The following is a 26925-nucleotide window of genomic DNA, read 5'->3' as shown; positions in this document are numbered from 1 at the left end:
TCTATAGTCCAGACTATAGACTCTTCTATAGTCCAGACTATAGACTCTTCTATAGTCCAGACTATAGACTCTTCTATAGTCCAGACTATAGACTCTTCTATAGTCCAGACTATAGACTCTTCTATAGTCCAGACTATAGACTCTTCTATAGTCCAGACTATAGACTCTTTTATAGTCCAGACTATAGACTCTTCTATAGACTGTTCGATAGTCCAGACTATAGACTGTTCGATAGTCCAGACTATAGACTGTTCGATAGTCCAGACTATAGACTGTTCTATAGTCCAGACTATAGACTGTGCTATAGTCCAGACTATAGACTGTTCTATAGTCCAGACTATAGACTGTGATATAGTCCAGACTATAGACTGTTCTATAGTCCAGACTATAGACTGTGCTATAGTCCAGACTATAGACTGTGCTATAGTCCAGACTATAGACCATACTACTTTCAATCGAAAAACTCAACTTCTCCGAATTGATGCTTCAGAAACGTCCAAATTTATTACATTTATGTACATTAACACTAAAGAACTATTTGGATATGTATATTTTTTTTTATCATAATATACACGTTTTTAAAATTTTTCAAATAAGCCTTAAAATATGCTTTAATTTTAGGTTTTACATAAACTTTTTTTGCTTTGTTATTATCATCTCTAAAATAGAACGTTAGTTTTGCTTATCACAGTTAGTTAGTTTTGCTTATCACAGACATTAACCTTAAAAAATCACAACAATTGGTATTGGCAACGCTAAACACTGACATGCTATTGCAGTGTTGTAAACTTTGTCCCCCCTCAAAAGAACGTTAAATATGTAATAAAAATTGCTAAAACATGCGATATATCGCCAAATTAGCTGCTGGAACGTCACCTTTGTTGTTATTTTTTCTATTTGTGCGCCAAAACTAGTGGTTTGTTGAAATTTGTGTGCGAAAGTGTTTTTTTTTTTGCAAAAGTGTTTCATATGTTGGCTAAATTTGTTTTTAAAAAGTGGTTATTTATTTAAAGTCATAAATTTTTTAAAAAAGTACATTGAATACAATATAATATAAGTTTTCAATAAAACATAACATTAGTTAAAAAGTGGCGGTGCTATTGCTGCAATGAATTTTATTTCCCTGATGAAACTAATAAAGTCCCTGCGCTAGGGATGCAACAGCATTTTAATGTTCCACAACAATTTAATGTTGAACAAAAGTATGGGTAAGTTTTTATCACAGTTTGACCTGCTTTTCTTAGTTTAAGTTCTAATTGGAACTTCTAATCTAATGCACATAACTACAGTGCTAGGTGAAATTCTAACTCTAATCAGAAAGGTAACAAAAATGTTGCATTTGAAAACATAGGAAAAGAATCTAACTACTTTTTATTAAGCAAATCAAGAACAAATCAAAGTGCCCTTTATTTAAAAGAATAAAAATGAGAAAAATTTCAGTTTTTCCAATTTTCTAGTAAAAATTTGGTTTTTTGGTAAAATACCATTTTTTGGTGAAAATTAGATTTGTTACGTTTTTTGTTCCCCGCTACATTCACTTGAAATCGCTCAAGAAAAAAACACTGAAATTACCACCACTGCTTTTCAACCCCCTGTCAACTTAGAAAGAAGAAAAAAATAATAAAAATAGAAAATTATATATTTTGCTGCTGCCACAACCAACCTGCCATAAACTTAGCCACTCCAAGAGATAAAAAGAAATATAAATAAAAATTCCTTTTAAAAATTAACTAAAAGAAAGTAAAACACACCAAAATGGTCATTAAATTTGATACACAAAAAACCAAACATCAACTCTTCCATCTATCCATCAGTTTGGGTGTAATATTGATCTGTATGACCTATATGCAGTATCGCAGAAACTGGACGCACCTAGGAAGTTTTTGGGATTCACTCATTATACCCATAGTCTTTACCGGCGAAATGCTAAAGGTTATACTCTGCTGCTATTATGGCCGTCACGATGATCCTTTGCTGACGCAAAAGCAAAAACAAAAAAAGGCTGCCTATTTTACGCCCAAAGATTTGGCTAGCGGTTTGCTGTTGCAATTTTTGTGTACACTATTATATGGGTTTGTGTGTATAATTTTGGGAGCGCCTGTTCTGCAGAATTATGAACAAACATTTGTACTGTCATTGCTGCTGACACTGTTGTCTGTCTCACCTACGGTATTTCTGTTGGGCGGTGGTGGTGCTTTGCAGGTGTGCTTCTGTGAAAAACCTGATTTTCTAACAAAAAGTGAAGAGACTGCTTTGCATTTGTTTAAGTATAATGCCATTGGTGGTATTTTGGGTGCTTGGGCTGGTTCGATTGTTTCTCCACTGGATTGGGATCGTGAATGGCAAGCTTATCCCATACCCAATGTTGTGGGTGCCTTATTGGGCAGTGCTTTGGCTAATATATATGGCTGCTCTTGTGTTTTGTATGCTACTGGTAAAGCGTATATGAATAAAAAACGTTCTTAAAATGTTGCCGAATGAGAAGTTGTGTTTTTTTATCTATCCATTTTTTTTTATTAATCTAGTCACATTATTCAAAAATTCTTAAATCTTTACATATACACCAAAGAAAGAAAAAACTTTAATAAAACAAAATTTGAAGAAAAAAATAAAAAAGTTATTTGAAATTATCATGATATAATACCATATCAGACTATAGCTTGTTCTATAGTCGAGGCTATAGACTGTTCTATAGTCCTGACTATAGACTGCTAAATTCCAGACTATAGACTGTGCTATAGTCCAGACTATAGACTGTGCTATAGTCCAGACTATAGACTGTGCTATAGTCCAGACTATAGACTGTGCTACAGTCCAGACTATAGACTGTGCTATAGTCCAGACTATAGACTGCGCTATAGTCCAGACTATAGACTGTGCTATAGTCCAGACTATAGACTGTGCTATAGTCCAGACTATAGACTGTTCTATAGTCCATACTATAGATGTTCTATAGTCCATACTATAGATGTTCTTTAGTCCAGACTATAGATGTTCTATAGTCCAGACTACAGACTGTTCTATAGTCCAGACTATAGACTGTTCAATAGTCCAGACTATAGACTGTTCTATATTTCACATTATAGACTAATCCCTACTATTATAGATGTTCTATAGTCCATACTATAGATGTTCTTTAGTCCAGACTACAGATGTTCTATAGTCCAGACTACAGACTGTTCTATAGTCCACACTATAGACTGTTCTATAGTCCACACTATAGACTGTTCTATAGTCCGCACAATAGACTGTTCTATAGTCCGCACAATAGACTGTTCTATATTTCACATTATAGACTAATCCCTAGTCCAGACTATAGACTATTCTGTAGTCAACACTATATACTGTTCTATAGTCCATACTATAGACCGTTCTATAGTCCAGCCTATAGACCGTTCTATAGTCCAGCCTATAGACCGTTCTATAGTCCAGACTATAGACTGTTCTATAGTCCACACTATAGACCGTTCTATAGTCCACATTATAGACCGTTCTATAGTCCACACTATAGACTGTAGTCTATACTATAGACTGTTCTATAGTCCACACTATAGACTGTTCTATAGACTTTTCTATAGTCCAGACTATAGACTTTTCTATAGTCCAGACTATAGACTTTTCTATAGTCCAGACTATAGACTTTTCTATAGTCCAGACTATAGACTTTTCTATAGTCCAGACTATAGACTTTTCTATAGTCCAGACTATAGACTTTTCTATAGTCCAGACTATAGACTTTTCTATAGTCCAGACTATAGACTTTTCTATAGTCCAGACTATAGACTTTTCTATAGACCAGACTATAGACTTTTCTATAGTTCAGACTTATAGACTTTTCTATAGTCCAGACTATAGACTTTTCTATAGTCCAGACTATAGAGCTTTCTATAGTCCAGACTATAATCTATTTTACTGGTCTATTCCAACTCTAGATTTATTAATAACAACTCTAATATTTTAAATATTTATTTGCATATTTTCCACAAATATTAATGCACAAGAATAAAACTAATCAATTAAATTTAATAAGGATTCCTTCATTTAAGCTTTTGTTGTTACTAAAAATGTTTCATCTTCCAACAAACACCGCTGTCCCACATAGGTATCATTCGGTTCCCAAAAATCATCCTCATCATCATCGAATGTTTGTAATTGTTCCGCCTTTATCTTATCATCCACTAATACTTCATTGATTTCTTGTGATTTCTTTTGTGAAAATTCCGCAATAGTCAAGAGTTTATCTTGATCTTTATCAAGATTTTTAAATTGTTTTAATTCGCCCGTCATCGGACATGATTTCTTTTCATATAAATATTTCAATTGTACAAAATGTTGTCCATAAGCTAAACGTTGTATGGAATTTTGTACAATAGCAGCTGTCCAGCAGATGGCCAAAGTAGTGTGTGGTTCATAGGAGGCTACTGTATTATTAAATTCTTCGGTTGTTATGTTGGTATTGAAATAGATAGTTTCGTGATTGGCGAGAAAACTATACATTTCGAAAATTTTTGGAATGTTTTGTTCTGGATGGGGAGTAGATGTCTTCATAGGCATAACATCCATATAGGAGAGGCGTGCCTTGAGTATATCTTGTGGTGGATAGTTGGAAGGCAGTGGTTCTGCATTAAAAGGTTTGAGAAGACGGCATTGAAAACTGGCGCTTTTGGTGGATTTAAGACAACGATCTAAAGTGGCAAAATGAAAATATATTCGCTTAAGGAAATCTTTAATATTTTTCAAAACTTACCTCCCAAAAGACCACTACTGATCTCCATTTGATTCATTACTATAGAGCAATTAAACAAGAGAAATTATTTAACATAATTTTAAAAATTTAACCACTTTTACTTACAATAGAATTTCTCCTTATTTAGTTTAAATTGATCACAATACAGGGCCAACGAATTAATGTACAATTCCGACATTAAGGGATGATGCAATTTATTCTCATTGCGTACCTCAATATTAAGACCCAATTCACCAATGACCGAGTTGCTAACAACACAACTTACTTCGGTGTGTAAACTTTCGTGTATATTAAATTTCCAATTGTGACGTACTAAACGATATTTAAGACTTGAATCTGAAGAAGGTAAAGCATAATAGAACAATAAACGTAAAGTGTAATCACCCTTATCAAAGGGTGCCTGCAGCCAGGCTGTTATTGTGGTGGCTTCTTGAGCTTTGAGAGCTATATTGTCATTGGATTTGTTCTTAAGCAAACGAAAAACATGCTGACGCCGTATCTCCTTGTCTTTAACCAATTTTTCATTGTTTAAATCTTTGAGAGCTGTTAAAGGGAAACATTTCAATTAAATTTCTTTTTTTAACTTCCCCAATACTTACAACTTAGTATGGACAGTGGTATATCCGCCTCTTTGTCTTGTAAAGTCAACCATCTGGGATTGTCACAACCCAAATAGATTTCTTCTATAGGTTTTATACCCTCATTTCTTAAGGCTATGGTAACTGGCATAATCTCTCCCGCTATTAAATCTGTAGGTATGTTAGAGAAGCTAACATTTAACCAGGGCACAGCTGGTATAACACGTATATTGAGTTTCTGATCAAATAATGTCTGTTTACTTTGTTTGCCAGGTGGCCTAAAGGTTTGCGTCTCAAATTGCAATGATCCCATTAAAGTGTTATGCGGTTCAGCTGCCGAGGCCACATTTGCCACTATACCCACTATAGTAAGGCGTCCCGTTAATTTGGGCGTCAGTTTGAAGTGTAAAGTTTGACTGCCCTTCTCCTCGAGTTGCAAAGTTTGTAGACCACTAGTTTTTATGGCCGCCATAACAGCAGCTTTATCTAAAAATTTTTTTTTATAATAAACTTGATAAAAATTCTTTATTTTTATGTAAAAATTGTACAACTTACTGGGATTTTCGGCAGCATTTTCAAATAGACTAACATTGGTTAACTCCTCCTCATTGTCCAGCTTTAAACGCCATAATAGTTCCACATTATTTAGGATAATACTGCAGCGTATGGTATTCGAAATAGTCACAGCGATTTCAATGGGTTCTGGAACAAAAAAACAAAAGTTAAACTCATGTTCGAAAATTCGAACTTAATTTCGAATTTTAGATTTTAGCTTAAATATTCTTTTTAATGCTTCCTATATTTAAATTTTTTCAAAATTAATGGGAAATTCCTTAATTATATCAATTTTTTTTATGTTCGAAAATTTTTCAAAATTCTTAAATTTTAAATGTTTTCTTCAAAAAATCTCTGATTAATTATATATTAATATTTAATTATATTATATGTTTAAAAAAATCAATTTTTTATTGGTTTTAGTTATGTTCGAAAATTCGAACTTAATTTCGAAATTCCAACTTTTGATAAAAACAAATTTTTAATGCATTTTCTATGTTAAATACTCATAATAAACATTTTCTAGTTCAGTTCTAGTTCAGTACTAGTTCAGTTCTAGTTCAGTTCTAGTTCAGTTCTAGTTCAGTTCTAGTTCAGTTCTAGTTCAGTTCTAGTTCAGTTCTAGTTCAGTTCTAGTTCAGTTCTAGTTCAGTTCTAGTTCAGTTCTAGTTCAGTTCTAGTTCAGTTCTAGTTCAGTTCTAGTTCAGTTCTAGTTCAGTTCTAGTTCAGTTCTAGTTCAGTTCTAGTTCAGTTCTAGTTCAGTTCTAGTTCAGTTCTAGTTCAGTTCTAGTTCAGTTCTAGTTCAGTTCTAGTTCAGTTCTAGTTCAGTTCTAGTTCAGTTCTAGTTCAGTTCTAGTTCAGTTCTAGTTCAGTTCTAGTTCAGTTCTAGTTCAGTTCTAGTTCAGTTCTAGTTCAGTTCTAGTTCAGTTCTAGTTCAGTTCTAGTTCAGTACTATTTAGTTCAAGTTCTATTCTTATATCAAACTTACCTCCTTGTACCGCTAAAGGATTATCGGTTGTAGGATTTTCTTTGGTAAATAAACTTCTAGAAGGTTTAAAAACCAAAGGCTTGTTGGCAGAAGCAGTAGTAACAATCATTTCTTCGATTTTATGCCAAAGAGATTCTTCATTTAAATCGGCCTATATTAATAAAGAAAAATTAGGTTCTAAGTTTCTAAAATTTGAACAATTATCATAATATTAAACAGAAGATTCTCAAGAACTTCTGAGATTTAGAGTGGTGGTTTTAAATTTCAAAGATCTGTAAATTTTAGGAGATCTAAACTTACATTTATATCAATGTTGGAGGCTGGCACATGATTAGCAGTAGCTGTTGGTACAGGCGATAGAGTAAGTACTTTTATGGAGTCTTGTACCACTTGGGGCAAAGCATGAGCTAACAAACCCAATTCCGGATGACGTTTAATATATTCCTGTAAAAGACAAGCCGATTTAAATCAAATTATTAAAAGTTTTGTGTTGTTTCCAACATACATTTTGTGTTTGTATAAACTCTTTAAGAAAACTCATTTGCTGTTGACCATTCTGCAAACTACCTGGTCGCAAAAGATGAGCCAACGAACGACTGGCCTCCTCTAGTTTCTTCAGCATATAAGCCTGTTTGGCCATAGTATGCTGTATATTATCCTCAGCCAAACTCCAGCCTTTATGTTGGAATACTTGATAGGCTTGACTATAACAACGATAGGCATGCTTACGTTGACCAGCACGAGAATAACGATTGCCAGATAAAACAATTTGAAAGGCATAGGTGCGATGCATGGCCGGTGAAGAAGCTAAAAAGCAATAGGCAGCCTGTTCCAGCAGTAAAGCAGAACGCAAATCAGATTCTTCACTGGTCATGCGTATTAATTGTTTGGCTGCCTCGCCATAATAACGTGCTGTCTTCAAGCATTCCATACTTAATAAGGTGGCGCGAGTGGCAAATTGTTGGAGTCTTGTAAAGAAAATAAGAAAGTTAACTAGTAATAAATCTTCAGTTTACTTAAACCCACCTGCAGGTGTTTAAATAACACACTATGGCATCTTCCATGTAGTCATACGTTTTGCGATTGGCTGTACCCAACATAAAAGCCGACAAAGCAGCCATTTCCAAAGCTCCCGCATAATACTGCCAAGCTGAATCAGCATTAAAATCTCTTTTAGCCTGATGATAGGCCTGAAAAGCCATATTATAATGGCCAAACATAAAATACAAATCACCCAATTTACGGGTCTGTAATTCAGCCGATTCATGGGTGTAACTGAAAGTTTATAAGTCCAATGAAGTGTTTACAAATTAGAATGTTTCTTAAACTTACATAACAGCATTTTGATTGCTAACACTGGCTCCCGGTTTGCTGGTAACAAACCAACGTTTTGTGGCACTTAATAAGGACTTACTGACTCCCTTTTTATTTGTGACCTTTAAGGAAAACAGATTTCAAACTGATTTATTCTTTATTTATGATAGTTTTGACTTACTGCTTCATTTAGTATGCCCACCAAATGTTCCACATAAGGTATTAAAGCTCTGACCGCATAATCTTGTACAAAATGTCTTAAATTTTCCACATCCATGGAATTTAGACACTGTCCATGAGGTGCATCATAGTCTCCGGTCCAAACATTGGGATTTATAGTTTGTGAAGCAATACTTTCACTGCTAATCGAAAATTTGGAATTCTAAAAGTGAAAAATAGAGGATTTTATTAAACTTAAAGCAATTTTAGTAAAAATATAAACATTTTTTTTAATTTAATTGTTTAGCTGAAGAAAACTATTTTTTTTAATTTTCCATAATAAAAATTCGGATATTTTTAAAAATTATGCTAATTTTCCTCAAATTTATCTAAAAGTTTTGTTTGCGGGAATTAGTTAACGTTATCGCTTTCATTGTGTTTATTCCAATAAAATTCCAGCCTTGAAATGTAAATATTGCAGCCTTAAAATAGGCTACACTTTTTCAAATCAAATTGTTGTTTTCATTACAATAAATGTAAACAAAGGAAAATAACTCTAGCCTTCTTTCTATACCAAAACAAAGAACAATTCTATTAATAAAGATTACTTACTATGGCCTCAGTGGCATTCTCCTGCACGGGACTCAAAGGATGCATTATACCCGCCAAATCTCCAGAATCACTATTAGCTACAGCATCACTTAAAACCGACATTTGCATAGTAGGCAGACCCGTAACCGATAGATTATCCTGTGGAGTTTTATGACCACTCATTTGATCGCCACCCGTGCCAGCAGAACCCATATTATCTGAAGACTTTGGTTGTCTTCTCAAAAATGGTGCCCAATAATCAGGCACCTCACTGGTTACATTCGAATCCAAAGAATTGATTTGTATTAGAAAACATTTGGTGTCACCAAAAGTCGACTTTAACATTTCATAACCCTGTTGAGCCCTAGACAAATCACCCTGACTGCCTTCGTGCAGTACGACATAGCTATTGAGTACATCTGATGATTGAAACCATTTGGGTAGCTTTTGGGGTGTAACACTTTGCATTTGATGAACATTTTGCGACAATTTGTGGGCGGTTTCTACAATATTGGGATCACCACTAGATAAAACAATAAGACAGCTAAGTAAATGGCGAGTAAATTCATGATCGGCAGGAAATTGTACTGTCAAAAAAGTTTCACGCCAATTTTCGAACCAAGGTTCCGAGGTGGGCACCTCTAAGCTGACGTCACCTTAAAAATGGGAACTTTATAATAAAAAATATATTTTCTTTATAATCAAAAGTACAACTATACCCATATGCACTACTTTGGTTTTATCATTATGGGCATTGGTCACCGATTCGTTGAGCATTTTACGAGCCAACACTGTTTGTGGTGGCCGCCAGTCTACATCACAGAAATTCAAACGCAGGCCTCTAATGGAAACACTAGTGCCTGACACATCACGAAAATGAGCTGTTTGTTAGGAAGTTATATTATTTTTTTAATATTTATTAGTATTTTTATAATTTTACCATCATTTTGCAATTTAGCAAAAGGTTGCAACAATTCCACAAATGATAAATTGTTACGATGACACACCTCATCGGCATAGGGACTACTGAGTACACCTATTAGAGGGGAGAAAATATTTTGCACTATTTCTCGAGTATTATAATTTTGTCCAGTCAAGTGTATCATTTTTTTTAGCCGGATAATAAGAGAAAATTTAATATAAATTTATTTTCTTTCCCCCAACAAAACACAATAAACAAATAAATTTCTACAACAGCAAAAACAACAACTATAACAAAACAGCTGGTAGAGTAGAAAAGAGATGCCACGTAGGAAATAAAGAAAAAAACGCTTAAGTTTTTAAAGGAATTTAATGAACTTATTAATACATAAATCTTACATGTAAAATAATAAAAATTAAGCTTTTAACTGTTAAAATAATCGAATTTTTAACATAATTGTTTATTTTCTTGGAAAATATTAAATTTTTCTTAATTTTTTATATATAAATACGCTAGTGGCATCCTTGTTTTTTTATTTACTGTAAACATCTGTTGTTATTCACTGTGATATATTAGCATCGCAATGCATTTTGACATTTTTTTCTCTATTGGAATTTGGCGGGAAAGTTGGCAACATTTCTGGAAATGTCATTTCTCTTTTATTGTAAGAAACAGTTTTTTTGGCAAACAGTTCATTTTTATTAACAATAAAACAAAAACCCTTAAATTTGTGCAAAAAATTACAGAAATACAAACTTAAAATAACTAAAAACTCTAAGGTAATTACTAAATAATTAAAAAAAATACAAAAAACCAATAATACATCCATAATTTTACAGAAATTAAGCGTTTAACCAAATTTGTGCCACAAAAATTAAACAATTACACCATCTGCCTTTTGTATATTAATTTGCGGAAAACTAATAAAAAGCGCAAAAACCAGTGACCACGCTAGCAATATTGTAAGCACAGCACAATAAGCATTACTGCCGCCAACTAAATAATATGGCTAAAGTACACATAACAAATGTTGTGGTGCTGGACAATCCCAGTAGTTTTTTCAATCCCTTTCAATTTGAACTAACCTTTGAGTGTATAGAGGAGCTGAAAGAGGATTTGGAATGGAAAATGATATATGTGGGTTCGGCGGAATCGGAGGAATATGATCAAGTCTTAGATACCATATACGTTGGTCCCGTGCCCGAAGGTCGACACATATTTGTATTTCAAGCGGACCCCCCAGATGTCACCAAAATTCCTGAACCGGATGCCGTGGGTGTCACCATAGTGTTGTTAACTTGCTCTTATCGTGGCCAGGAGTTTGTGCGTGTTGGTTATTTTGTGAATAATGATTATGCCGATCCTGAAATGCGTGAAAATCCCCCACCCAAACCTTTATTTGATAAACTAACCCGCAATATATTGGCCACCAAGCCGAGAGTAACACGTTTCAAAATCAATTGGGATGATGCTTCCACAAATGAATTGGCCAATGGCAATGGTCATGAGGGTGAAAATATTGATGATGACATGCAATGTGCTGCTGGTGATATGAATGGCGGCGCCTCCACCTCAGCAGCTGCCGGCGGTCCTTCATCCTCTAACAGTCATAATTCTTTGGAAGCGCCGGAAGCCACCATGGATGATAACAGTTTAGCTATGCCTATTGAAAATGGTGTGGCCGCTTTAAATGAAAACTCCAATTCTTTAGCCATGGAATGTTAGGTTTAATTTATACCACATAATTTCTCTAGGTTTAGCTGAAAAAAAAACTCAATGTTTTTAGTTTTTTTATAATACTAATACAAGAAAGTAGACTCTCCGCAGGGGATTAATTTAGTTGGAAATGTTTTGTGTACAACTGTACTAAAAAAAGATTTCCAACTACTTATTTATTTATATAAATTCAAGCTGCTGCTTTTCTTCTGCTTAAACCAACCTCTTGTCTCAATTAAAAAAGTTATTGCATCGTTTCTTTATTACTTTTTTTTAAGTTATGTTAAATGATCTTTATGTTAAATTCTCTATTATTATTTTTTTATATTTATCTAATACATATTTAGTACGTAAATTTACTTTATTGTAAAATGTAACATCAATCAACAAAAAAATACAAAATGATTTTTGTGCAAATTGTTTAAGTTATTGAAAAAAGGAATGTAATTTTTTTGTTTGTTAAGGGGTGGAAATAACCACGTGATCGGATGTTCAGTCTATATCTAGAAGTACAGTTTATATGCATGAAACCCTTGAGTCATTGACATAATGTTTAATTTTAAAAGATGATGTCATCTTTAAGAAGTTACCGTAGAAAGTAGCAGTGGAAAGTTTTGAAAAAACCTGATAATTTTGGCTAAAAAAAGAAAGGTACATTGATTGCATATTAATAACATGAACTGGATCTTAATTGGAAGTAAATTAGAACTGAACTAGAACTGAACTAGAACTGAACTAGAACTGAACTAGAACTGAACTAGAACTGAACTAGCACTGAACTAGAACTGAACTAGAACTGAACTAGAACTGAACTAGAAATGAACTAGAACTGAACTAGAAATGAACTTGAACTAGAAGTGAACTAGAACTACACTAGAACTGAACTAGAACTTAACTAAAACTGAACTAGAAATGATCTAGAACTGAACTAGAACCGAACTAGAACTGAACTAGAACTGAACTAGAACAGAACTAGAACAGAACTTGAACTGAACTAGAACTGAACTAGAACTGAACTAGAACTGAACTAGAACTGAACTAGAACTAAACTAGAACTGAACTAGAACTGAACTAGAACAGAAATAGAACTGAACTAGAACTGAACTAGAACTGAACTAGAACTGAACTAGAACTGAACTAGAACTGAACTAGAACTGAACTAGAACTGAACTAGAACTGAACTAGAACTGAACTAGAACTGAACTAGAACTGAACTAGAACTGAACTAGAACTGAACTAGAACTGAACTAGAACTGAACTAGAACTGATCTAGAACTGAACTAGAACCGAACTACAACTGAACTACAACTGAACTAGAACTGAACTAGAACTGAACTAGAACCGAACTAGAACTGAACTAGAACAGAACTAGAACTGAACTAGAACTGAACTAGAACTAAACTAGAACTGAACTAGAACAGAACTAGAACTGAACTAAAACTGAACTAGAACAGAACTAGAACAGGATTAGAACAGAACTAGAACAGAACTAGAACTGAATTAGAACTGAACTAGAACTGAACTAGAAATGAACTAGAACTGAACTAGAACTGAACTAGGACTGAACTAGAACTGAACTAAATCTGAACTAGAACAGAACTAGAACAGAACTAAAACTGAACTAGAACTGAACTAGAACTGTACTAGAACTGAACTAAAACTGAACTAGAACAGAACTAGAACAGAATTAGAACAGAACTAGAACAGAACTAGAACAGAACTAGAACAGAACTAGAACTGAATTAGAACTGAACTAGAACTGAACTAGAACTGAACTAGAACTGAACTAGAAATGAACTAGAACTGAACTAGAACTGAACTAGGACTGAACTGAACTAGAACTGAACTAGAACTGAACTAGAACTGAACTAGAATAGAACTAGAACAGAACTAGAACAGAACTAGAAAAGAACTAGAACAGAACTAAACAGAACTAGAACAGAACTAGAACAGGACTATAACAGAACTAGAACAGAACTAGAACAGAACAGAACTAGAACAGAACTAGAACAGGGCACAAATTATGGCATACGATATCGATCGAAATCTCCATTTAGATTCTATTGAGATTTCGATCGATATCGTATGCCGTAATTTGGGCCCAGAACTAGAACATAACTAGAATAGAACTAGAACAGAACTAGAACAGAACTAGAACAGAACTAGAACCAGAACTAGAACAGAACTAGACAGAAAGACTAGAACAGAACTAGAACAGAACTAGAACAGAACTAGAACAGAACTAGAACAGAACTAGAACAGAACTAGAACAGAACTAGAACAGAACTAGAACAGAACTAGAACAGAACTAGAACAGAACTAGACAGAACTAGAACAGAACTAGAACAGAACTAGAAACAGAACTAGAACAGAACTAGAACAGAACTAGAACAGAACTAGAACAGAACTAGAACAGAACTAGAACAGACTAGAACAGACTAGAACAGAACTAGAACAGAACTAGAACAGAACTAGAACAGAACTAGAACGGAACTAGAACAGAACTAGAACAGAACTAGAACAGAATTAGACAGAATTAGAACAGAATTAGAACAGAACTAGAACAGAACTAGAACAGAATTAGAACAAATTAGAACAGAACTAGAACAGAACTAGAACAGAACTAGAACTGAACTAGAACAGAACTAGAACAGAATCAGAACAGAATTAGAACAGAATTAGAACAGAATTAGAACAGAATTAAAACAGAATTAGAACTAGAACAGAACTAGAACAGAACTAGAACTGAACTAGAACTGAACTAGAACTGAACTAGAACTGAACTAGAACAGAACTAGAACAGAACTAGAACTGAACTAGAACAGAACCAGAACAGAACCAGAACAGAATTAGAACAGAATTAGAACAGAACTAGAACAGAACTAGAACAGAACTAGAACAGAACTAGAACAGAACTAGAACAGAACTAGAACAGAACTAGAACAGAACTAGAACAGAACTAGAACAGAACTAGAACAGAACTAGAACAGAACTAGAACAGAACTAGAACAGAACTAGAACAGAACTAGAACAGAACTAGAACAGAACTAGAACAGAACTAGAACAGAACTAAAACAGAACCAGAACAGAACTAAAACTGAACTAGAACTGAATTAACATGCAATAGAAATTCTTAAGCAAAACAATTAAAGTTAATTGTTTCATAAATTTTTTTTTATTAAAAATACAATTTTTTATAAAGATTTTTTATATAAAAATTTACAAAATACACATGCAACTATAATTTGAAAAATTCTTTACAAACCAAAAATCTAAGAGACCTCAGCTATACTCTCAAACTACTACTTCTACCACAATATTGCCGGCAAATATCATCAGCTGTGAATTTATTCTGTTCCACACAATTACTTCTACGCGATTTACGCAAATGCCTTATATACTCGATAACATTATGGGTGTGTTTAAAACATATCAACCCCGCCGTGCCTACACTTAAATCGAAATGACGAAAACGATCAAAATTACAAGTACAACCATCGAAAAGGTAGTAGTTTCTTTCCTCTAAGCCCCCTTTGCCCGAACAACGAAATATGACAAAATTGCCCCAAGGGGTGAGTGTAAGTACACGATCGGCTACTTTGAAACCCGCCTGGAATAGTTTACAAATACTTGCATAACTGCCATTTTCCGAACCCACTACTGCCATATCGAGGGGATATTTAAAGTAACCAGGATAACGATTTGGATTAGGTCCAGAGCAATAGCGTTGTTTCTTCTTAAAGTAATCCTCATTTTCATCATCTGCCTCGGTGCCATCATCGTACAAGCGAGAACGATCGCTAGACTTTGTTTTTTTGAGTCCACTTTTATCTTTAGTTAAGCTGCGTTCTTTATCTGCTTGTTTACTTGATTCTAGCTTATCTTTTAATTTGTTTTCGTCTTGGCTTTTATCTTCTTTATTTTCGTCCTTTTCTTGGGTTTTATTAGAATCTTTGCTTATTTCATTTTCTTTATTGCTGCCTTTAGCTGCTTCTAATTTTTGTCTTAATTCATCATCTATATTTTTACTCTTACCATCATCAGTCGCTTCAGTTCTTTGGGATTTTCTTTCATCTTCGTTAGTGGTTTTGTTGGGATCTTTATCTGTTTTACTCAGATCATTTGTAACAGTTATATCGTCTTTATTTGGATCAATTGTATCTTTATTGAAACTTGAATGTGTCCTATCACCATCACCTTTGCCTAGTCCGGTTTTATCTTTAGACAGAACATCTTTACCTAAAGCATCTTTACCTGGACCTTTGTCGTGACCTTTAATAGAATCTTGTTTGTCTTTGTCTTTAGATTGATCTTTCCTTTCTCCCTTTTCGCTTTGAGTTTTGTTGAGATCTCTACCTTCTTGTCCTTGTTTTTCTTTTAAATTTTTATCACCTTCCTCCCCTTTAAGTCTGGAGTCTTTAGTTTTGTATTTATCTTCCGGATCTTTTTCTCTGCGATCTTTATCATTCAGATCTTTATCTTTTAAATCTTTTTCTTTCTGATCTTTACCTTTAAGATCTTTTTGAGCTTTTTCTTTTTGATCCTTATCCTTTAGATCCCTATCTTTAAGATCTTTATCTTTTAGATCCTTATCTTTCTGATCTGTATCTTTCTGATCTTTATCTTTAAGATCTTTAGCTTTTAGATCTTTATTTTTCTGGTCCTTATCTTTTACATCTTTAGCTTTAAGTTCTTTATTTTTAAGCTCTTTATCTTCATCTAGTTGGTTTTTTGTTCCCTTTAATTTATCATCTTTAGCTTTGCCATCTTTATCGGTTTTCTGCTGATCTTCTCCACTACTCTTGCCAGTCTTATCCATATCTTTAGCTTTCTTCCTCTTTTTGCCTTTGCCACCACCTTCTTCTCCCGAACTTTCGTCACTCTCTTCATTCTTAGGCTTTTTACGCTTCTTACCACCTGCTTCTCCCCCTTCACTATCTTTAGCACCTTTACCCTTTTTACCTTTTCCAGAACCACCTTTATTTTTGCCTCCTTTACTTTTACCACTCTTATCTTGGCTTCCTTTACTAGAGCCTTTGCCTTTTTGTGATTTCTTTTTATGGCCACCTCCTTCCTCACCACTGGAGGAAGATTCTAAGCCCTCTAATTCCTCTCCTTCTCCGGCACCTCCCGCTTCCTCTTCTTCCATTATTTCTGCCTCGCTGGAAGAAGTTCTCAGTTCCATTTCCACCACATCCGATCTTAGATCTTCATCTTCATAATCACTAATTTCACCCAAAGCTTTCTGACACAAATCTTCTCCTTCCTCAAAGCAAATGTGTTCATTAATGGACACAATTTCACCATATGCATCCAACTTGATATCTTCAATGGATTGCGTTGATTTAGCCTTTCGGTACTTATGTCTTTTCTGAATATTCTTGACCTTTAAAGTGTGTATGAAAAACTTGCTGGTGCGATTGGAATCCAAGAGAATATTATTGAAAACATTCATGAAAACCTCAAAGGAACCAAACATTCTTAAGGTGGCGCACTTCTCCATCTCCTCATACACCTCAGATTCAGGTGATTTGCCTAAAATTCGATGACGATAGGGATCGAGAAGATATATGAAATCCTGCTTTTTCCAAACGGCGTACATTTGATAATTAATTTGCACCAACAATTTCTGATCGCCCGCCTCGAACGCCTTACGTATAGCATGAGCCAATTCACTGTGTTTGAAGCCGGGCACACAACGCCAGGTGCCTTCGTATTTATGGTTTACAATTTCGTTAGTGATTTTAAATTGGCCCATAGAGAAATAGGTGGGAAATTCGGTAACATCTATGATGCCACTGACTCGACAATTCGCCCAACAAGCTTGACAAAGATTTACCCCAAAACAAATTATCTTATCCAACATTTTCAAATCCCAGGTGGCGGGATGATCGATTTTCGAGACCACTATAGCACTGACAGCTACCGGTAAAGCACTGCGATTTCTCACTAAATCTCTTCTGTTTAGAGACAAATGCAAGCCGGCCTTAAGGTAGGCATAATCATCATTAACCACATGATATTGTGGAGTACGTTTGCCATATTCCTGCTGCATTATAGAGCCACCGGGTGTTACTACTTTCACCACTTTTATTTCCCTTATTGTTAAAGGATCCGTCCTTGCCAGAGAACTTAGATTTTGAATCAAATGCGTTACATTTTCCAAACAACTTAAACATATCAGCATAGCCACACCTTTATCTTTATCAGCCTGAAAATCGGTAACTCTACGACCACAAGCATCGAAGACAAAATAGGCCTCTGCCGAACGCCAAAGCAATACATAGAAAGCACCCACTGTCAATAAACCATATTTGTGCTGGCGAAAGAAATTGCGCAAAACTGGTAATAAATCTTCCAAAGTTAACTCCGCACCATCACCTTTGGCTCCTGTTTCCAAAGAAACCGAGCTATCTAGTTTAAAGGGCGCCATTAGCTCGATATGAAAAGTAAAATCTGATAGTTCAAATTCTCTCAAAACCTGCACTTCATTGGGCAGATATATATCGCTAGGAGATTCGATTTTGGTTTCTTCTTTTTGTGAATAGGAATACAGTATAAGACCTTCTTTCATTATGTCATCGATAACAAGGGCATTCCAGGAAGTTTCCACATTTAGATGTAGGCGGGCAAAGGCCTTGAGATAAGTGGCGTATCGCGCCTGTATAATATCGCTAGTCTTGCCTTCGGTTTTGAAATTTACATTAGAGGCCACGAGGCCAATAGGTGAACCCAAAGAGTTTTTGTTTTCATCTTTGAATTTATTGCCTGAAAAATAAAAGTAATTCAAAGTTGAACTAGAATTGAACTAGAACTGAACAAGAACTGAACTAGGACTGAACTAGAACTGAACTAGAACTGAACTAGAACTGAACTAGAACTAGAACTGAACTAGAACTGAACTAGAACTGAACTAGAACTGAACTAGAACTGAACTAGAACTGAACTAGAACTGAACTAGAACTGAACTAGAACTGAACTAGAACTGAACTAGAACTGAACTAGAACTGAACTAGAACTGAACTAGAACTGAACTAGAACTGAACTAGAACTGAACTAGAACTGAACTAGAACTGAACTAGAACTGAACTAGAACTGAACTAGAACTGAACTAGAACTGAATCTAGAACAGAACTAGAACTGAACTAGAACTGATCTAGAACAGAACTAGAACTGAACTAGAACTGTACTAGAACTGAACTAGAACTGAACTAGAACTGAACTAGAACTGAACTAGAACTGAACTAGAACTGAACTAGAACTGAACTAGAACTGAACTAGAACTGAACTAGAACTGAACTAGAACTGAACTAGAACTGAACTAGAACTGAACTAGAAACTGAACTAGAACTGAACTAGAACTGAACTAGAACTGAACTAGAACTGAACTAGAACTGAACTAGAACTGAACTAGAACTGAACTAGAACTGAACTAGAACTGAACTAGAACTGAACTAGAACTGAACTAGAACTGAACTAGAACTGAACTAGAACTGAACTAGAACTGAACTAGAACTGAACTAGAACTGAACTAGAACTGAACTAGAACTGAACTAGAACTGAACTAGAACTGAACTAGAACTGAACTAGAACTGAACTAGAACTGAACTAGAACTGAACTAGAACTGAACTAGAACTGAACTAGAACTGAACTAGAACTGAACTAGAACTGAACTAGAACTGAACTAGAACTGAACTAGAACTGAACTAGAACTGAACTAGAACTGAACTAGAACTGAACTAGAACTGAACTAGAACTGAACTAGAACTGAACTAGAACTGAACTAGAACTGAACTAGAATTGAACTAGAACTGAACTAGAACTGAACTAGAACTGAACTAGAACTGATCTAGAACAGAACTAGAACAGAACTAGAACAGAACTAGAACTGAACTAGAACTGAACTAGAACTGAACTAGAACTGAACTAGAACTGAACTAGAACTGAACTAGAACTGAACTAGAACTGAACTAGAACTGAACTAGAACTGAACTAGAACTGAACTAGAACTGAATCTAAGCTTTCAGTTGATAATATTTATAAACACCACATACTTTTCTTACGACATGGATATTCCGCCATCGGATTAGTATCATGCATTCCAAAAATGTTACAATTCTTAGTACTGCATACTAACTGGGGCTTAAGACGCCTTTCGGCACGGATCCTTAAAACAATTACAATCATTAACCAAAATAAAAAGCCTTTCAAACAAACTGATCCTTACCTTACATATTGTTCTGAAGAACATTGGGGCACACAAGCATCACAGCTGTTTGGAGGACAACAATCACATTCCGGATCACGATTCATTTTCCGGCACAAAAAAACTTAAATTTTGAATATATAATCTTTATTTTACTAAAATAATATTATTTTTATTTAGTGATACGCGATTTTTTCTATTATTTTATTAATATTTTTAATTTATTTCAATAATTTTTCTTTTTATTAAAATTAAAAATCTTTTTGAAATAAATATATTTTTTTAATGAATTTTGACAATTTTTGAATGGATTGTTTTTATAAATTTTGGGACAAAAATCCATTATATTTTCTTTTAATTAAGTTTAACAAGTGGTTTAAAGAGAAATAAAACAAAATAATTAGGGAATAGTCGAATAAATTGACACTACTAACGTTTTAAGTTCAAACCAATCAGAATTATTTTTATCGATATATCACTAGTGGATTCCTGCAGAATAAAGTGGTTCTGATTATTTCAAGGTTGTATATGAAAGACCTGGCTTTCTTGTTCCATTTAGTGAACTAGGGCAAAATTTGTGGACCTATCAGCGTCATTTCTGCTAAAAACTTCTTAACTTCTAAACATGAGTACATAAAGGCTAAATCTAACCTAGAACTGAACTAGAACTAGAACAAGAACTAGAACTAGAACAGAACTAGAACAGAACTGGAACAGAACTAGAACAGAACTAGAACAGAACTAGAACAGAACTAGAACAGAACTAGAACAGAACTAGAACAGAACTAGAACAGAACTAGAACAGAACTAGAACAGAACTAGAACAGAACTAGAACAGAACTAGAACAGAACTAGAGCAGAACTAGAGCAGAACTAGAACAGAACTAGGACAGAACTAGAACAGAACTAGAAAAGAACTAGAACTGAACTAGAACAGAACTAGAACAGAACTAAAACAGAACTAGAACAGAACTAGAAAGAACTAGAACAGAACTAGAACAGAACTAGAACAGAACTAGACAGAACTAGAATAGAACTAGAACAAAAAAAGAACTAGAACAGAACTAGACAACTAGAACGAACTAGAACAAACTGAACAGAACTAGAACAGAACTAGAACAGAACTAGAACAGAACTGGAACGGAATAGAACAGAACTAGAACAGAACTAGAACAGAACTAGAACAGAACTAGAACGAACTAGAACAGAACTAGAACAGAACTAGAACAGAACTAGAATAGAACTAGAACAGAACAGAACTAGAACAGAACTAGAACAGAACTAGAACAGAACTAGAACAGAACTAGAACAGAACTAGAACAGAACTAGAACAGAACTAGAACAGAACTAGAACAGAACTAGAACAGAACTAGAACAGAACTAGAACAGAACTAGAACAGAACTAGAACAGAACTAGAACAGAACTAGAACAGAACTAGAACAGAACTAGAACAGAACTAGAACAGAACTAGAACAGAACTAGAACAGAACTAGAACAGAACTAGAACAGAACTAGAACAGAACTAGAACATAGAACAGAACTAGACAGAACTAGAACAGAACTAGAACAGAACTAGAACAGAACTAGAACAGAACTAGAACAGAACTAGAACAGAACTAGAACAGACTAGAACAGAACTAGAACAGAACTAGAACAGAACTAGAACAGAACTAGAACAGAACTAGAACAGAACTAGAACAGAACTAGAACAGAACTAGAACAGAACTAGAACAGAACTAGAACAGAACTAGAACAGAACTAGAACAGAACTAGAACAGAACTAGAACAGAACTAGAACAGAACTAGAACAGAATAGAACAGAACTAGAACAGAACTAGAACAGAACTAGAACAGAACTAGAACTAGAACAGAACTAGAACAGAACTAGAACAGAACTTAGAAAACAGAACTAGAACAGAACTAGAACAGAACTAGAACAGAACTAGAACAGAACTAGAACAGAACTAGAACAGAACTAGAACAGAACTAGAACAGAACTAGAACAGAACTAGAACAGAACAGAACTAGAACAGAACTAGAACAGAACTAGAACAGAACTAGAACAGAACTAGAACAGAACTAGAACAGAACTAGAACAGAACTAGAACAGAACTAGAACAGAACTAGAACAGAACTAGAACAGAACTAGAACAGAACTAGAACTGAACTAGAACTGAACTAGAACAGAACAAGAACAGAACTAGAACAGAACTAGAACAGAACTAGAACCGAACTAGAGGAGAACTCTTTCTTCTACTATTTCTTTGAACTTCTTGCACACAAGTGAAGCCTGTTATAACCTTAAAATTAATCATAAACTCATGTTGAGGTCATTGAGATGATTTAAATGATGATGATTTAAAAAGCACTTACTTACTTTGTTTTTGTAATATCGAAAATGAAATACACTGTGAAAAAGTTTTTTGTTTCTGTTTTTATGTTTTATTTATTTAGGTATATTTTATAATTAATATACGTGGAATATGCCTTATTCTGTTTTTTTTCCTTTTGTAGTTGTAGTAATTTTTTTTTATACGATTTTTAAATTTTTGTTTTTCTTACGTTTTTTAAAACTAATATATGCTTTTTTTGTTTGTTGTTTGTATTATAATAATTTTTGTTTCAGTGTATAAGCTAAAATATATATGTAGTAGGTATATATTGGCTTAAAATATTTTAATAATAGTAATATTACATAGATTTATTTTATAATAATTACTTTCTAAATATAAAGTAATATTTTGTTGCTTGTTTTGTTTTTTTTTTGTTATAATTTATAATAATTAATATTGTTTTTTTGTAATAAATTTATTATAATTTATTTGTTTTTAATAATTTTGTCATCAAAAATTTGTATTTAATGCAGCACAATAATTTATTTTATATATATATTTTTTTTTGCATTAAGGCACTGAAGCAAGAAATTTTGTTTTATATTTTTGTGCAAATTATAAATTTGGGAGAGAAATTAAAATATTAAATTAACAACATAAATAAAAATTATGTTTTGTTTTTTGAAAAATTTGTTTTTCTTTTTATTATTTGATCCCAGCAACAAAATTTTGCTTTATTTTTTTATAATTTACAACTAAAATTTATAATAAAATATACACATTTATAATTAATAATCACAAAAAAATTATATGTTTGTTGTCGAATAAAACTAAATAAAATATACAATTTTCTTAAGGTTTTTACTTAATTTTTTAATAAATTATATTTAATTTTTAAAAACTACTAAGGTAGCGAAAATTGAAGTTGAACAAAACCACAGACTTATTGAAGTTAACTTAAAGTTTATCTTTATACTATTTCATATTTATTTTTGCTGCAAAGGAAATCTAACTATTTACAGTGTTTTGATAAGAGAAAACTGATTCATAGGAAGCGGTAAAGTAAGAGAAATTTTTAAAATGGCATCAATTCAAGTTAAAAAATTTTAAAATTGCAAAATTTTTGAAAAAGTGCAACATTTTTGCCCATTACAACTTGAAAAACGTTTAGAAAACGAAAAAACAATAAATCAAATGCTTTATAGAGCAAATAATTGATATTAAAGAAAAAAAAAAAAAAAAAAATCAAAAAGTGCAACATTTTTGCAAAATTTAAAAAAAAAGTGCAACATTTTTGGCCACTACAAATTTATTAACATTTGCTAAACGAAAAAACAATTAATCAAATGTTTTATAAAGCAAATAATTGATATTAATGCAAAAAAAGTGCAACATTTTTGCAGAAAGTGCAACATTTAAAAAAAAGTACACACTTTCTAAAGCCAATATTTGACTTTATACCAAAAAAGTTAAACATTTATTGCAAAAAATGCAACTTTTTGTTAAGAAAAATTACAAATTTTTATACAAATGTGCAATTTTTTTAAAAAAGTGCAAAATTTCTTAATAAAGTACAATATTTTTGTCTCTTTACAACTAGAGAAAAGTTTGCTATATGAAAAGGCAATTAATCAAACTTTTGTTTAATGAAAAAAATAAAAAAAGTGCAACCCTTTTACAAAAAGTGCAACATTTTTGCCCCATTAAAACTTGAGAAAAGTTTGTTATACGTAAAAACAATTAAACAAACACTTTTTAAAGCAAATAGTTTAAAAAATGCAAAAAACTGCAACATTTTTGCATAAAATACAACATTTTTGACCCTCTACAACTTTAGAAAAGTTTGCTATACCAAAAAATAATTAAACAAACACTTTTTAAAGCAAATAGTTCAAAAAAGTGCAACCTTTTTCAAAAAAGTGCAATATTTAAAAAAAAGTACAATATTTTTGCCCCTTCACAAAAGTTTTCTATACGAAAAAACTTTTAATTAAGCACTTTCTAAAACAAATATTTGACATTGATGCAAAAAAGTAAAAAAAACTGCATTTTGCAAAATTTGTGAAAAAGTGCAATATTTTTGGCCCTTTACCTGTAGGAAATGTTTGCTAAACGAAAAAAAACTATCAAACACTTTTTAAACACTGCATTTTGCAAAATTTTAAAAAAAGTGCAATATTTTTTTAAAAAAAGTACAATAGTTTTGCCCCATAACAACTTTACAAAAGTTTTCAATACGAAAAAACTTTTAATCAAACACTTTCTAAAACAAATATTTGACATTGATGCAAAAAAGTAAAAAAAAACTGCAACACTTTTGCAAAAAGTGCAAAATTTGTGAGAAAGTGCAATATTTTTGCCCCTTTACCTGTAAGAAAAGTTTGCTAAACGAAAAAAACTATCAAACACTTTTTAAAGCAAATACTTGACAATGAGGTGCAAGGTAAAAGTGCAAAAAAATAAACACCTTTTTAAAAAAAGTGCAACATTTTTGCCTCACAACAACTTGAAAAAAGTTTGATATGCGAAAAATGTGTTAAATCAAACATTTTTTAATGCAAAAACAATAAAACAAACACTTTTTAAAGCAAATAGTTGAAAAAAGCCAAAAAGTGCAACCTTTTTCAAAAAAGTGCAATATTTTTTTTAAGTACAATATTTTTGCCCCATAACAACTTCACAAAAGTTTTCTATAATTTGATATTGATGCAAAAAAGTAAAAAAAAAACTGCAACATTTTTGCAAAATTTGTGAAAAAGTGCAATATTTTTGCCCCTTTACCTGTAAGAAAAGTTTGCTAAACGAAAAAAACTATCAAACACTTTTTAAAGCAAATACTTGACAATGAGGTGCAAGGTAAAAGTGCAAAAAAATAAACACCTTTTTAAAAAAAGTGCAACATTTTTACCTCACAACAACTTGAGAAAAGTTTGATATGCGAAGAATGCTTCAAATCAAACACTTTTTAATGCAAACTTTTGACATTGAAGCTGACAAAACTTATTTTCAAGATAAGATGCCAAAAGATGCAAAAAGTGCAAAAATTTTGCATTATTTTTTCCTAGGAAAAGTTTAAAAAATTTTCCCATTTAAACAATTTTAAAACTAATACATAGTTGACCTTAATGTTAAGCTGTTTTGGACAAAATGCTAAAAAAGTTGGTTTTTAAAAAGTGCAAAAATTGCAATACTTTTTTCCCCAAGGCAACTCGAGAAAAAACTTTTAATAGAATAATTTTTTAATGAACATTGTTGATTTTAAAATCCTTTCACAAAAATAATGCCCGATTTTTGCTTTATATCAAATTATGTAACGAAAAAAGTGTAAATTCTTTCGATAAAGGGCAAAAAGGCAACATTTTTACAACATGGTAACTTGATTACAATTTAATAGGCAAATACAAGTTTTATATGAACTTCCTCGGGAAGTAAAAATCTTTATGAAATAGTTTATAAAACTTAAATATAATGAAATTTTCGATAATTTTTCTTAAAAAATACAATACACTGTAAATAATAGTTTCCAATAATGACTGCAAATATTTTGTTTTTCTTTCTTTTACTATAGGACGTATGTTGATGTTTATAGCTTAGATTTCTTAAAAAGAAAATTAAAAAATTATATAGAAACTAATAAGAAATCAAAGATTTTATTATAAATTGAGTACATTTAGAGAATCAAAATTAACAATTTCTTTTCTTTTTTCCATTAAATTTACAAACGAACTACACCGAAAAAAATATTTTAAAAATACGAAATAACTGCTAAAATTTTGTAAAAAATAATTTTTAAAAAATCACAGATTATTTCTTAAAGAAAGTTTTTTTTTTTTAATAAAAAGAAGCCCTTTTAAACAAGGTGTAGTTCTTAAACTTATTTCTTTCTTAAAATAAATTTCAATATTTTATTGAACTTAATATTTTATTACAAATAATTTTGTATAATTTACTTTTCGTTTAATTTAAAGTTTATAAATTGTTTAATTTTTTTGCTTGGATTTTTTTCTTCTTCTTCACCATAATATAATAATAACGACATTAAGAAATATGTTTATATATACTCACATATATAGACTACATTACATTGTATGTATAAGAGTAATTTATAAATTTGAAATTATATTAATAATTTTTATCAGTGTAATAATTAAAGTGTGATTGTTTAAAGATTTAGCTGAAGAATAATGTGGAATGTTTTAGGAAGAAAGTGAAAGCCTCTTTTAAAAATTGAACTAGAACTGAACTAGAACTGAACTAGAACTGAACTAGAACTGAACTAGAACTGAACTAGAACAGAACTAGAAGAGAACTAGAAAAGAACTAAAACAGAACTAGAACACAACTAAAACACAACTAGAACAGAACTAGAACAGAACAAGAACAGAACTTGAACTGAACTAGAACAGAACTAAAACAGAATTAGAACAGAACTAGAACAGAACTAAAACAGAATTAGAACAGAACTAGAACAGAACTAGAACAGAACTAGAACAGAACTAGAACAGAACAAGAACAGAACTAGAACAGAACTAGAACTGAACTAGAACTGAACTAGAACTGAACTAGAACTGAACTAGAACTGAACTAGAACTGAACTAGAACTGAACTAGAACTGAACTAGAACTGAACTAGAACTGAACTAGAACTGAACTAGAACTGAACTAGAACTGAACTAGAACTGAACTAGAACTGAACTAGAACTGAACTAGAACTGAACTAGAACTGAACTAGAACTAGAACTGAACTAGAAACTGAACTAGAACTGAACTCGACTGACTACTGAACTAGAACTGAACTAGAACTTGAACTAGAAC

The 26925-nt window shown here is 32.6% G+C and overlaps 5 protein-coding genes across 7 annotated transcripts in view; 3 read left to right on the top strand and 2 right to left on the bottom strand.

The window, feature by feature from the left end:
• LOC119609308 (protein I'm not dead yet-like) overlaps nucleotides 1-26925 on the top strand; it is a 66987-nt gene that overhangs the window by 1942 nt on the left and 38120 nt on the right. The window lies entirely within an intron of this gene.
• On the top strand, nucleotides 1547-2602 carry LOC119609310 (uncharacterized protein C1450.15). The gene has a single exon (XM_037964046.1). The coding sequence runs from the start codon at nucleotides 1756-1758 to the stop codon at nucleotides 2464-2466; it is 711 nt and encodes a 236-aa protein (XP_037819974.1). The 5' UTR covers nucleotides 1547-1755; the 3' UTR covers nucleotides 2467-2602.
• Nucleotides 3951-10143, bottom strand: LOC119609305 (trafficking protein particle complex subunit 8). Its single transcript, XM_037964033.1, has 14 exons — nucleotides 9873-10143; nucleotides 9652-9813; nucleotides 8954-9588; nucleotides 8364-8564; nucleotides 8201-8304; nucleotides 7895-8143; nucleotides 7374-7836; nucleotides 7169-7312; nucleotides 6869-7019; nucleotides 5881-6027; nucleotides 5347-5811; nucleotides 4853-5290; nucleotides 4748-4786; nucleotides 3951-4685 (listed from the first exon to the last, which is right to left on the bottom strand). The coding sequence occupies exons 1-14, from the start codon at nucleotides 10036-10038 to the stop codon at nucleotides 4042-4044; spliced, it is 4008 nt and encodes a 1335-aa protein (XP_037819961.1). The 5' UTR covers nucleotides 10039-10143; the 3' UTR covers nucleotides 3951-4041.
• LOC119609309 (histone chaperone asf1) lies at nucleotides 10484-12000 on the top strand. Its single transcript, XM_037964045.1, has 2 exons — nucleotides 10484-10633; nucleotides 10694-12000. The coding sequence occupies exon 2, from the start codon at nucleotides 10860-10862 to the stop codon at nucleotides 11577-11579; it is 720 nt and encodes a 239-aa protein (XP_037819973.1). The 5' UTR covers nucleotides 10484-10633; nucleotides 10694-10859; the 3' UTR covers nucleotides 11580-12000.
• On the bottom strand, nucleotides 14723-20077 carry LOC119609306. 2 transcript variants are annotated; one of them, XM_037964035.1, is made up of 3 exons: nucleotides 19799-20077; nucleotides 19626-19738; nucleotides 14723-18338 (listed from the first exon to the last, which is right to left on the bottom strand). In XM_037964035.1, the coding sequence occupies exons 1-3, from the start codon at nucleotides 19882-19884 to the stop codon at nucleotides 14857-14859; spliced, it is 3681 nt and encodes a 1226-aa protein (XP_037819963.1). In that variant the 5' UTR covers nucleotides 19885-20077; the 3' UTR covers nucleotides 14723-14856. The 2 variants fall into 2 exon arrangements, with proteins under 2 accessions (XP_037819963.1, XP_037819964.1); XM_037964036.1 differs by having other exon boundaries at nucleotides 19804-20024.

Source organism: Lucilia sericata, unplaced genomic scaffold (genome assembly GCF_015586225.1).
Source record: "Lucilia sericata isolate MDLA Ls3-8-SP2 unplaced genomic scaffold, ASM1558622v1 Contig000960F_arrow, whole genome shotgun sequence".
NCBI classification, from domain to species: Eukaryota; Metazoa; Arthropoda; class Insecta; order Diptera; family Calliphoridae; genus Lucilia; species Lucilia sericata.
The sequence above is the reverse complement of the archived record's forward strand: the minus strand, read 5'-3'. Positions and strand labels throughout refer to the sequence as shown.

Coding starts and splice junctions, on each gene's coding strand:
- LOC119609310 (XM_037964046.1), top strand. CDS start 1,756: ATGGTCATTAAATTTGATACACAAAAAACCAAACATCAACTCTTCCAT.
- LOC119609305 (XM_037964033.1), bottom strand. CDS start 10,038: ATGATACACTTGACTGGACAAAATTATAATACTCGAGAAATAGTGCAA. Junction 9,589..9,651: donor AACCAAAGTAGTGCATATGG/GTATAGTTGTAC, acceptor CCCATTTTTAAG/GTGACGTCAGCTTAGAGGTG. Junction 8,305..8,363: donor TGGGCATACTAAATGAAGCA/GTAAGTCAAAAC, acceptor TTTTCCTTAAAG/GTCACAAATAAAAAGGGAGT.
- LOC119609309 (XM_037964045.1), top strand. CDS start 10,860: ATGGCTAAAGTACACATAACAAATGTTGTGGTGCTGGACAATCCCAGT.
- LOC119609306 (XM_037964035.1), bottom strand. CDS start 19,884: ATGAATCGTGATCCGGAATGTGATTGTTGTCCTCCAAACAGCTGTGAT. Junction 19,739..19,798: donor TCTTCAGAACAATATGTAAG/GTAAGGATCAGT, acceptor AATTGTTTTAAG/GATCCGTGCCGAAAGGCGTC. Junction 18,339..19,625: donor ATATCCATGTCGTAAGAAAA/GTATGTGGTGTT, acceptor TTTATTTTTCAG/GCAATAAATTCAAAGATGAA.